Source organism: Coturnix japonica, chromosome Z (assembly GCF_001577835.2).
Source record: "Coturnix japonica isolate 7356 chromosome Z, Coturnix japonica 2.1, whole genome shotgun sequence".
Taxonomy (NCBI): Eukaryota; Metazoa; Chordata; class Aves; order Galliformes; family Phasianidae; genus Coturnix; species Coturnix japonica.
Window position 1 is genome coordinate 63,275,887 of NC_029547.1, and position 12,350 is coordinate 63,288,236.

Below are 12,350 nucleotides of genomic sequence, written 5' to 3' on the forward strand. Positions count from 1 at the left end.
AGTGCTATGCCATGCTATTTATTAAAGCAAGCCTTTGGAAATCCAGTACCATATCTTCCTTATGATTTCGTAGCCCTATAAATGACTTCTGGTGGGCTAACCTGCCATGTATTTACTGCTTCAGTAAAACAGGAGGGACAGACCTTAACTGACACTCATTCAGATGTCAAACAAATAATCTAACTCTCCTCAAATTCTGAGGCACTGTTCTTACATCACTTCCACATTACTCCAGCCAAGCAGTGCAGTATATTAATCAGCTCTCCCTCTTGTATTCTAATGGCTTGTACAGAAGGAGTCTGTGTTTTGAACACACATTTATCTGGCAAACCTCTGGTGTCTTTCTGGGGATTATTCAGAGCCTAGTGACTGAGCTAATGCGATTTCAAGTGAACTCTGTACTCTAAAACTTGACGTGGGATGCTGAAGCAATATCTCAGACTGTAATGTTCTGGTTGTCTGCATGCTCCAAGTACTTTCTTTGTAATTCAAACTGCAACAGGGAGGGGGAAAAAAAAAAAAAACATGAAAAGTTCAGAGTGCAAATATTCTTTGGTTTACTCATTAAAACAGACATAGCAAACAGCAAACAAAAAACTGGCAATTAAATAAACTGCAAATTCTTTATATGCTTTCTAACAAAAGTCTTCAGGTGTTTGAAATGTATTAACTTCACACTTTTAAGTACATTACAGTGTCTAGGAAGTCACATTTATTTACCCCAAGGGCAAGGCAGGGAGAAGATGAGGGAGGAAGAGGAAGGATGAAAGGTAGGAGGGGAGATGAGAACAGAAACTGATTCAAGATGTCACTCCTCCAGTAGTTCAAGAGCATATAACCCCAAAATGATCTGTTGTTAGATACACTATAAACAAAGCAAACTGGCTTGGAATTTATTTTTCAGATCATTAAGCTTTCCGAATGCACATAAACCCAAAGTGTAAAATAAGCTGACCTTTGCTGAAAGAATTATGCCATATTAGCAGGATTCCAACAATCTTAAGGAACTGCAGAAGTAAGTCACTGTGTTTTACCCTACAATTTCATATGCATGTACCACAGGTTCTGTTTAGGGAGTGTTTTTTCCCCCCATTTAGGCTACTTCACTGCAGCTTATTGTTCCTGAAACAATCAAAGGAAACAAAGCATCTGTGTACATCTGCTGGGATCACCTGATGGCCTTTCAGACATTGCTGAGCTGGAGAAGCACAAAACCAGTTCAGACACTGTGACAGCATCACTGGTGTTATGCAAAACTGAATGTCTTGCAGGGGCAAACTAGGAAGCTGTGATCTGTGCAGACAGCATAAAAGAATACAAATCGATCAGATACAAATGTTACAAATAAATTGAAGATATCATAGAGTGTACCATGACACCACGTTACCAACATTACTGGACACCAGTGGCTTATAAATATTTATATAAATATATGGATTGTCTGACAGCAAGTTAGTTTGTTTTCTGTATCTGTTTTGTGTACCCTACTTGGACCTTTCTATTCTATTCTGTTTATCCATCCGTTCCCATGGGCAAAGCACAGCAAAAGAAGGTAATGTGCCATCTTTCTTCCAGATGGACTGCAAATAGCAATGGATAGCTCATAAGAAGTAATCAGTTTAATAAAGATCATTTTGAAATATTTGTCAGAATATAAAAAAAAAAAAGAAAAAAAGAAATCCCCATTTTCATGCTCCCTTATTCCTTCATAAATCAACAGTGTTCCACCTACAAACAACACACGGGCAGTCAACTTTAGCACAGGTGCTTATATGTTCCCCTCATCTAGCATTCTGTTGACCCCGTCACAGAGTTTCTGCAGATGAAGTTTATAAGGTCCAAAGGGATTATACAAGGCAGCCAAAAATTCACAATCGGAGAAGTGATCAAACACGTTGTTGACACGTCCGTGCGATTTCGCTGTTAGGTGACGCTGAATGATCTGATGAAGCAGCTCTCTACAGTCATTCAACAGTTTGGACAAGAAATTCCTGTCAAAGGTATAATCCACCTGATGGAAACTGACCACCGTCTTCGCCAGCTGATGAACTTTCTTCTTGAATTTCTCCATCAGCGCAATTTCATCTTGATTAAATTGATTGTTCCTGTAGAGAATAGCCAATTTGAGGACTATTTTAATGAGGTTTTTGATGATCTTCTCTGCTTCTTTTTTATTTTGTGTGTATTCCTTTGTCACTCTGTAGAGCTCATCTAACACATCACTGCTGGTATCATCTATCAAAGTAGTTGCTATTGACTTGGACACCATTTTCCCAAGGATCTTCTTCTGGGCCTGAATGGCCAAGCTTTTCGAATTGAAGACATCCGTGGCCACTGGGGAAGGAAGAAAACAGACAAATTGGTAGTCAATACCTCATCACACACCTGCTATTTGAGGAGCATCTCCGTGTCCACCCATTCATCTCACTAATCACAGCAGAAATAATATAATCTTAATGAACAGAGTTGCAGAAAGATCTTATACCACCTCATTAATGGGCCCTTCTGTGAACATTTAAAGTAGATCCCAGAGCTACCTGCAAAACTATATTTATTTGCACCTCCTGCAGCAGCTCACGGACGGGCTGCTGCCTTCCTGCAGCCCCAGCAGGCCCAGCTTCAGCCACTCACATGCATTTGGCATAAGGAAAGTTTACTTTGTAAACACAGAGTCTGGAAACAGTCTAGGCAAGGAGTCTGCTCCACCACAGGCAAGGGAAGGAGGCTGTCCTCCGGGACAAGCAGACACAAACCCCTACTTCTTCCCCAACCTCATCTGAAAACATAAAACTACAACTCCTTTATTAAGGTCTCAGCAATACAGCACCGGCCGGCTGTACACATTTTCTAGCTGAATGGTAGAATGCATAAATTTCACACTTCAGCATCTCAGTCAATCAAAAGATACCTGCAAGCTGCTTTTGTTCCCTAAGCTTTATTTTCCCTCACCACCTACGTAAGAAAGAGCTACAAGCACTTCAGTCAAGCTGAGTTTAACCAGGACGCTCACAGGACTCCTGCAGACTCGGCACACAAACTTCCTCTTAATAAAAGCAATTACTTACTCGTTCCGCAAATGGAATTGCAATTGTCAATGCAGACGGCAGTATCCAAGGAAAAACAACTCAGTATAGAGCTTAATGACTCTGCTAAACGCAGCACGTGCTTTATCACACCCTTATCGGTGATCATGGAGCGGACACGCTTTCCTCCCACTCTCCATAGCAGCCACTCTTCTCAGCCACCTTTCCCCTCAGCCCGAAACGCTTCATTTTACTTTGGCACCTCAGAACGTAAAAATACGTCTCAGTGGTTTCACTTCCTCTAACAGAGAGCTGGAAGGAAGTTGCAGTGCTGAGCAAGCAGCAGTGCAGCACCGCTAACAGGGAGCCACACTGGGTTGGGGAGGGTGGGTTGGAGCAAGCAGCCCAGCATGAAGTGCTGGCCATGGCCCTGGTGCTGTCCTGCAGATTACTTTTTTATTCCTTAAGTCTGTGCTGCGAATGTGAACTTTTAGTGCAAATGGACAATTCAATCTTAATGAGTTCTCAGGAGCCCGGTGTAAAAGCACTACGAAGCTGTCACAGCACGGAGCTCATTCTCCCCTCATATGGAAGGCAGTATTTCTCCCTCTGTACTGTGGCAAATACCTATTACCAAACACCCCATTTCTCAACGCTTAGAAGAAAACATACTTAAAGAAAGAACGGCACAGAATCAGATGACTTCACTGCTTTAAGCCAAGATACAATTATTTTTTCCCGTAAGATAACAGGAAACTGTAGCTGCAGTGGTGCCAGCAGACAGGCTCAGTGTACTCCATCTCATGCATACTGACAACGAACACTTAGTCACTGAATGTTTGTAAGCTTGCTGTCATAGGGATAGACATTAAAAATTAAATAAAATAGAACCACCCAATAAAAATCTTCCAGTGAACCCTGAATACCATGGGCAAACCAGGATCTGAACTTTTTGACATGGGTTGCATTTCTGATTCATGTACTCGGCATGTCGGTGTACAGTTAGACTACAGAGCTGTTATGCAGCCACTGGAGACTGCTTTCACTTTAATGGCTGGCGGGGCACGTCCTGCACTAATTCTCTGCAAGCTCCAGAAACCACAGGGGACTTTGGGTGAGGCACACAGGACACAGGAAAAGAGATGTAGGAGAAAAGTGACAGCACCAACTGAGAACATCAGGCCCCATCTGAAAGGCCGCACCACACAGTTTTGAGAACTGTGGCAAGTGATTTCCTGCCTGGCTTCCTGTGTGGACAAGCATGCTTGCCTCCGCACAGGCTGCAGGTTGCAACTGAAGCGAGAGGCAGCAGCATGCCCTGCGGCTGGAGCACTGCTTCCCCAGAGGAGGAGGTCAGGAGACAACCTGAAGCCAAGCTGGATGCTGCAGGTTAAAGTCAGATGGTGCTGCAGGAAGGATGCCATTACCAACAAGAACGTATGTGCAGTACTGCAGTCCCACGAGAGCGGCCTATGCCAACAAGTTATTCTGGTTTTACATGACTCTGCTTCCCAGAGCCACCCTGTGCAGCACATGACACATGCTGAAGCTGATGCAGAAACTCAAAAAGCCTTCTTGAAAGCTTTTTTTTTTTTTCCTCTACAGCCTCTGTATGTACTTTAATTCATAGGTCAGACATTGGCACAGGTTGCCCAGAGAGGTGGTGGATACTCCCCCTCCCCAGGAAGCATAGGGCAGGCTGGATGGGGCTGTGAGCAACCTGGTCGAGAGGGAGGTGTCCCTGCCTGTAGCAGAGGGTTGGAATGAGGTGATCTCAGAGGTCCCTTCCAACCCAACCCATTCTGAGATTCTATGAATAGCCTCACTTTAATTAGAAAAAAAAAAAAATCGTATTAACCTCTGATGACTTCTAGGCATATTTTAAAATTTACTGGATTTTAAACAGAGAACTCAGCAGTCACAGAAAGTAGAGCCCTTTCACTCCTTTGCCACCATGTCCCATCCCTGCTGGAATGTACCAACAGGTGCTGAGGGATTAGATCTCAACTCTTGGCTGCACTGAGTTCCTCCATATCTACACTAAGCAGCAATTGTGCATCAACCTTATCACGTGAAATAAAGCACATTCCAGGTCATTCCTTCAGAACAAGCAAACAGCGTGCAGATAATCTGTGTTTTCTGTCCCACCTCAGAAACATTTCCCAAACTGCAGAAAGCCAAGTCTCAAGTTTCCTAACTCAACTGGCATTTCCAATAAAATAATCAAACCGTTAGAACTGCATCTTTTACCAAAAGCTACAAGTTTAAAAAGAGATATCCAGCTGCTTTCAGAACCATGCCAACAATGGGAATGCCTCATTAGCAAAATACACCTTAGCTGCAGGCACAGGATATAGGGCTGAATGCAAGAGGAAAAGCACAGTGAGAGGCAGGCCAAGGGAAATCTCAGTGCATGAAGGGACTCAATTTTACCCAGGAGAAGTAAAAAAAAGAGGATGTTACAGATACATGCAGCAAAAAAATACAATTAACTGATACCTGCCCACAAGGTAGAGAGAAGAAAACAATCTGGCCCGAGAGGAACAGGGAGAACTATTGCTAGAACAAGCAGCAACTTCACAGTCGAAATGCAAAGAGCACGTACTTTGAATAGCATGTAAAGAAAGCCACAGCAGAAGACAGTTCAAATGAGAGAAAGGTCTGTGAGTCTTTCACTGACTTTGAAAATAATGAACAACGTTTTTCCTGTATTTCTAGTTCCAGTCCTGTGTTGTTGCAGGCGTCAGTCTGTGCTCCACTGTCTGCATCCTGCAGACAGGATGGCATTCCACCAGCACCTCTTCTTCAGCGCAAGGCTGAAGGAAGAGCAAGGTGAGCAGCCTATGCTTTGGTTGTGTCTTACTCTCCCATCGTCCACTTGAGGAGAGCGCCTAAACTCTAAAGTAAAAGCAAAACCAGTCTTCCTAGATACTCAGTTTGGTTTTGCTTTCATTAACATTATTAAAACATGTCTGGTAAAATATAAAAGGAAAGCAATAGCAATTCTGCTTTTAGATGCTGTAAATATCAACTAAATAGTAATTCAGGAATTCAGTCACACCCCTTTGCTTCATCTACACGTCCATGCCAGACACCGTTCTGTTGGACTGCCCCTCTGCTGCCATCTGTCACATGAGAACAACATGGAATGGAATACTGGCAGGAAGGTTCAACCCCTGCCAACATCCACCTGTGACATCATGGGCCAACATAGTAAAATAGGAGGCGTTACTTTCAGAGCAGCCCTCATGTATTGCAATGTCAAACTAAAATATACAACAATGGGTGTGCAAATAAAACTGGCTTTTTGTCACTGGTGTAGAATAAAAGACAGGTTTCCCAGTTTCTCCCTTCCTCACCTAGAACAAGGCTGGGCACAAGTGAGAGCAAGTTGGAGGTCTGTGCTGACGCAGTGGTTACAAGGAACCAATCTACTGGCAGACACAGGTACATCATTAATCACACCATTTTTTTTGCTATTCAGAAGTCATTACAGGGGTGTGTCTGCAGAATAAAAATTGTACATATGCTCTTAAAAGTAAACAACTCACACAACGAAGAAAAGTGGCAGAACAAGAGAAAAACTGAAAGGCAGCAACTTCTGTAATTGTTACTAATGAAAGAAAAGATGGATGAATTCAGACTGAAGATAGGAGTGGCTGTTGGTGCCTGGGCTCTTCCTTACAACATCACTGGCTTTTGGATTACAAAATACTGAGTATTCTTAGAAGCCATTTGTTTAGCCAGCTCCTGAACTTGGAAATGGCACTGTCAAAGTGCTGCAGCTTTTCTGAATGCTGGCGAACTCCTGGAAATGAAGGAAGATTGATTTAAAAAAAAGCATTTTAAAACAAAACGTCATCCTCCTGTCAGTGGAGCACTGTGTCCAGTTTTCTCCTGCCTAGCTTCTCTGCTAGAGGAACTAACACATTCAAGCCTATCCAAGAAGGCATGATCAGGGAGCTACAGCACATGCTGTGTAGAACAGGCTGAGAGTGCTGGGCTTGCTCAGCCTGAATAAGCTAACAGGACAGCTGACTAATAGATCCATCTCGTTACTGAGGGGTTATGGGGAACGTGCAGCCAGGTTGCTCTTGGAGATGCACAGAAGAGCAAGAAGCAACAGATGGATTGCATTAGAAGAAATCCTCACTCAGTGTCAGGAATAAGTTCACAGAGCAAGCAGGCAATATTGCAGCTAAAGAAGCTGTGGAAGCAACACTCTTGAAGATATCAATAAGTTGACTGCCAACAAAAGGCCTAAGCAGCTTCAGCTACTTCAAATGTGGATCTAGCTTCAAAGCTGTCTCTGCTTTGAGTGGGAGATCATGCCAGATGACCTCCAAAAGCTCCCCACAGCCTACTGTTGTCTTTGCTTCTCCCTGCTGATGGCCCTCTCTTCAAGGAACAGCACCTTATTCCCAGTTAAACACATAAGTCCTGCAGTTCACAGGGGATTAAAAGATTTGACTGCGTAAGCATAATTATCCTAATTATCTTTCTCAAGGCAACCTAGCATTCAGCCCAGCAACTGCAGCTAAATGATTAACCTGTTCAGAGTTTCAGTGGTTCCCTAAAGCAGCCTTCCACCCACAGCTAGTGCTTGTGCCCCAGTCTCTATTCACATCACCACCTTGCTCACCCATCTGCCCTCACTACACAGGGAATGGTACTTGGGATATGAAGACAAGCGAAGTGCACTACAGGAGATAGCAGCTCAGCGTGGACTCCATATGTCATACACAGCAAAAAATATACCTGCAGAAGAGGTAATAGGAGTCACAGAATCACAGAGTTTGGAAAATACCACCAAGTTCATCCAGTCCAACTGTCCGCCTGCCACCAAGTCGCCATCTAATCTGTCCACAGATAGGTTATCTCGAAGATTGCCCTGTCTGGGTGAGGAAAACAAAGCCAGCCGTTCTTTCAGAGTGCTCTGACTGGGAGTGGCAAGTGCCTACAAGAAGAAGTAGCTGCTGCAGCTATATTACAGACCACAGAAGTTTATCTGTGTCCTCAAGTCCCTTTTATCAGGCTTCCTGTACCCTGCTTCATTAAACGTACACACCTCCAAACTACATCAGAAACCTTACATTAAAATGATTTGAGTGGGTACCTGACATTATCTCCTCCAAATCTCCCACCACTTCTCCTTCACTAAGGTGCTGACTTCCTGCTTTTAACTGCACCCATCTGCATCTCTGGCACTGTTCTCCTGGGAAGTCTGTGGTAACACATTACCATGTCCAGACGATAATTATTCCTTCTTTTTCATAAACTTCATTTCTTTCCCACTCCTATCTTTCCCACACTAAGACTAAATATTTTGCCTTTATGCTGCCCTACTGATAGCAAGTTGCAATGACCTACAGAAATGATGATACAGAATGCCAAACTGTTAGTAAGAGGTATTTTATAATCACCTGAATACAGCCTGTCTCCCATGCTGCAGTCACAGAACTTTACCTACTAATCCCCTGTTGGGGCCTCATAATTTGTGGGTAAATCAGGCCTTCTCTTTAAGGAGACCTTCAGTTTTGCACTCACAGGAACAAGCAACCACCCACTGTGACAAATGGGTTACAAGATGATAATGCTGTTGGTGATTACTTCCTGAGTTCCAAATCACGTTTCAAGTCGTGGAGTATCAGCTTCCCTTATGCAAAAAGCACACAGCTCTACTGTGAGTGAAGTGAAGACAGCTGAAGGATTCTGGAAGTCTATTTCATGCTGTGTGCACTAAACCACTGCACAGGCACTGGACTGTGTTTTTCAGTATTGGGATCAGAGTTATCTTTCACATCGTGTCCAATCTCAGGAGGCAAAGCATTATAAGAACTTCACCACTACAAATTCAGCTATTAATACGGGTTTTATCCCCGTGCTCCAAACCCTTTTCTCACACTCCTCAATGATTCCTTCAGAGATGGGAATGAGTTACCAGGAATGCATTTACTGACTGAAAACTCTTCTCTCTGGTATCTTCATCTCATCTTCCCACAGTGCTTACTCGTTGTGCCTATGCTCAACTCCAGCCTATTAAAATCACAGTGCAGAAAACCCCAACTATCTTCCCAGCTGAAGATAACTAACCAAGAAGTTATCCTCCTCTCCTATCTCAGCCACCTGCTCCAAGTTCTTTCTTCCTAGCACGAGCATCTCATCATCTCAAGCAGGATCAGACCAAACAAAATAACACGCTCAGAAAGACACAAATCTTTTTATAATGCATTTTCAGATTCTGAGTCATCCAGGAAGGCAAAAGGTTTCTTTAAAAAGGAAAATTTATATTTCAAATATAGCCAAGTTTGTAAAATTGTCTGAAGTTTCCTTAAGTACAGTAAGAGTGCTGGAACCGAGTGCTGGACACACTTGCTGATCTCCTGTAATACCAAAGGGGAACGTTCACATGGACACATTCTTTCTTACACATTCTTGTTTCAAGCAGCTTCTACAGAGGAATACTTTTCTTTCTGTTCTGAAATGCTGCCTTTTAGCTCCCCTGTTCATTCAACGTGAAAACTGGTGAACTAAATAAGAAAACTGGATATTTTTGTAACCCTCTATTATTAACTGGGTTCTACTACATTATCACCACTAAGTTTGACCCAGCCCAAACCGACAGCAAGAAAACACACTGTTGTGCAAGCAAGCAGACAGAGGTCCCTAGTAACACTGTTCTTGAAGCAGGGGAAGTTGTAAGAACGTGAGGGGAATGCCAGCTGAAAGTTCTTGTTTCCACCAAATGCAAAGCGCCTGGATTACCGGCTGCCTGCTGAGCCACACTGGATCCCTATCAGTCTGAGCCTCCGCAAGGTCTACTCACAGCCTTGAAACGCTGGCTGTGTCCTAAGAAACCCACACCCAGCCCTGCTCCCCTCCAGAACCAGCAGCCCCTGTGGGCAGGAGCTCGGAGGAAGCCCCTTCCTCCGCCCAACACCACAGGCAGAACTCAGCCCTGCACTGCTTACAGCCCAGCGGGGAAGTGAGATCCACCTATTCCCAAAACAACGACCTTTCGCTTCCCCCCCACGCCACTTCTTCTTTTGTTAAAAGATACAACACATCCAAATCCATCAAAAATCTTCCTCTTTCCAGCCTCAGACCCACTGCTTTTGCCATCTGCACACACCAGGCCACTGCCAGGGGCAGGCAGACATCCCCGGCTCTCTGCACGCAGTGATTTTGTGCATGCAGGACTGCCGCTCACTTCTCACCGTCCCCTGCGCACCCAGAAGCTGGCGGAGCCACTTCCCTACCTTCCCGGGAGTCGTCTGCCTCCAGGCTCATGGCGAAACGGGCACCAGCAGCCGAGATGCGCCCTGCGGAGCTACCAGCCAACGAGTTTTAAAAATGGAGAACAAAAAAGAAAAAAAAAAAGAAAAAAAAAAAAAAAAAAAAAAAAAAAAAGGAAAGGAAGAAAGAAAAAAAAGAGGGTTGGGATTTTAAGGGGAAAAGTCTGCGAATTCAGCAAATCAGGGCTCAGCAGCTCAGGAGATTCCGCCCCTTTTGGAGCAAGCACACCAGCGGCCGTCTGGAAAAGCAGCAGCACCTCAACAGAAACGCTCACTTCCCTTGCCAGCAGTTGCTGGTTATGCATTTCAATCTCCCTGGTCTCTAGAAAGGGTGGAGTTTTACTTGTTACAGCTCGCCAGCGGGGTATGAGAAATCAAGCACAGGGGGCCAAAAAAATCCCTTGGCAAAGAACAGGCTGTGATTGCAGCAACTGGCTGACTGACAGGGCCCTGCTAACCACAGCAGTTACATCTAACTTAACTGCTTCCAAAGCCTGAACTTCTACAGCAGCTACTATCTGGTATGTGGCCTGTAATGTATCCACACAGAATGGCCCAGGTTGGAGGAGACTTCAAGGATCATGAAGCTCCAAACCCCCTGCCACAAGCAGGGCCACCAACCTCCACATTTAATACCAGCCCAGGCTGCCCAGGGCCCCATCCAACCTGGCCTTGAACACCTCCAGGGACAGAGGAGCATCCATACCCTCTCTGGGCAGCTATTCCAGCCTCTCTCATAGCAAAGAACTTCCCCCTGACATCCAGCCTAATCTTTTGTCCTACTATCCTCAATGACACCAGCTATCATGGGGTAACCACACGAATGCTCACAGGGTGAGGAGCAGCAGCAGTCTTGTTCAGGCAGCCCAAGCTGAAGCTTGACATTTTTTGCCTTCCATCTGTGCTCAAGGACGTGGTTTTAGTCACCCTGAACAGTGCAATGCACCTCTGCTGCCTGGAGAAACCACCTGATGCCTGTGTGCTACAGACCGCTCCAACATCATTTTTAATAGCACACAGTGCTGTCGTACAACCCAGCAAGAGAAAGGGTCCCCTCCAAGAACCGCCTCATCACACAACAGGACGGAACATGCACCCATAGAACAAAAGCAGTGGGAACAATGAGCAAGCCGATTTTCCAAATGGCTCTGTCTGAGGTGAAATCACAGTCAGAAGGGACTGTATTTTCCTACTTATTCACTGAATTTATTTTTAGTATGGTGAATGGGACAGAAGCAGAGTGGAAGGGCTATGGCTGAGATGGCAGCAGAGGTGCAATTCTCTGCAGAACCTAGTTAAGATGTACTTCAAGATGAAACCAGAAGGCTCTGAGCTGCACAAAACTGGGCTGCATTCAAAATAATTAAGGGGGATGGGGGAGGTGGGGGGAGCAAAATATAGAAGCAAATCAAATTGCAGCATTCATCTGTGTTCACAAAAGATGATCTAAGCAGGAAGGATGGTCTTGCAAATAACAAAACTGTGTTGGGAAGGTTCATATCAGTTCTTCACTTCTTTTGCCATGTACTTCTCCCATGGCTAAGAGCTCATTTGAAAGGCACCTGGCAATGCAGAACTGGGGTGACACACAACTCCACACATCTCCTAGGATCATTCCTCCAGCAGCTAACTGTCTCCCACAGGTCTCATAGGCTCCAGTGGAGTGCCAAAGGGCTGTGGTTGCACCCTTCAAAGCACAGAGAATGAAAGCAAATATGAAAGCCCTAAATGATATCATAGAAAGAAAGTTACTGAACTAGCTAAAGAAGCCACATTTTCAATTAAAAAAGAAAAAAATGAAATTACTCCTCAACATCTTGCTGCTCCCCGACCACAGGTTTGGTATAATTAGTGGACAAGAGATTGAAACCACCCAAAAAAACCCATATGGAATAGAGGAGGAACAAGAAGAATTGTCACACTGACCAAGATAGACTGCAACAGCCTGTGGGGTCCTTAGATTAAATCGAAGGGAGTGCTGGCAGAGTAGCCAGGAGATCACCTGGCACCACGAGCCTTCCAGGAACAGATT

The 12,350-nt window shown here is 44.5% G+C and overlaps 1 protein-coding gene across 3 annotated transcripts in view; it reads right to left on the bottom strand.

Moving 5' to 3' along the window:
- Nucleotides 1-533: 533 nt before the first annotated feature.
- TNFAIP8 (TNF alpha induced protein 8) overlaps nucleotides 534-12,350 on the bottom strand; it is a 33,914-nt gene continuing 22,097 nt past the window's right edge. Inside the window, exons 1-2 of one of the 3 annotated variants that reach the window (XM_015849981.2) lie at nucleotides 10,283-10,771; nucleotides 534-2,334 (exon numbers count right to left, since the gene is read on the bottom strand). In XM_015849981.2, the coding sequence (XP_015705467.1) occupies nucleotides 1,769-2,334; nucleotides 10,283-10,313 (597 nt within the window). In that variant the 5' untranslated portion in view covers nucleotides 10,314-10,771 and the 3' untranslated portion in view covers nucleotides 534-1,768. Of the gene's footprint in view, nucleotides 2,335-3,065; nucleotides 4,242-10,282; nucleotides 10,772-12,350 lie in introns of those variants that run through there. The other 2 variants (XM_015849980.2, XM_015849982.2) reach the window with 2 other exon arrangements.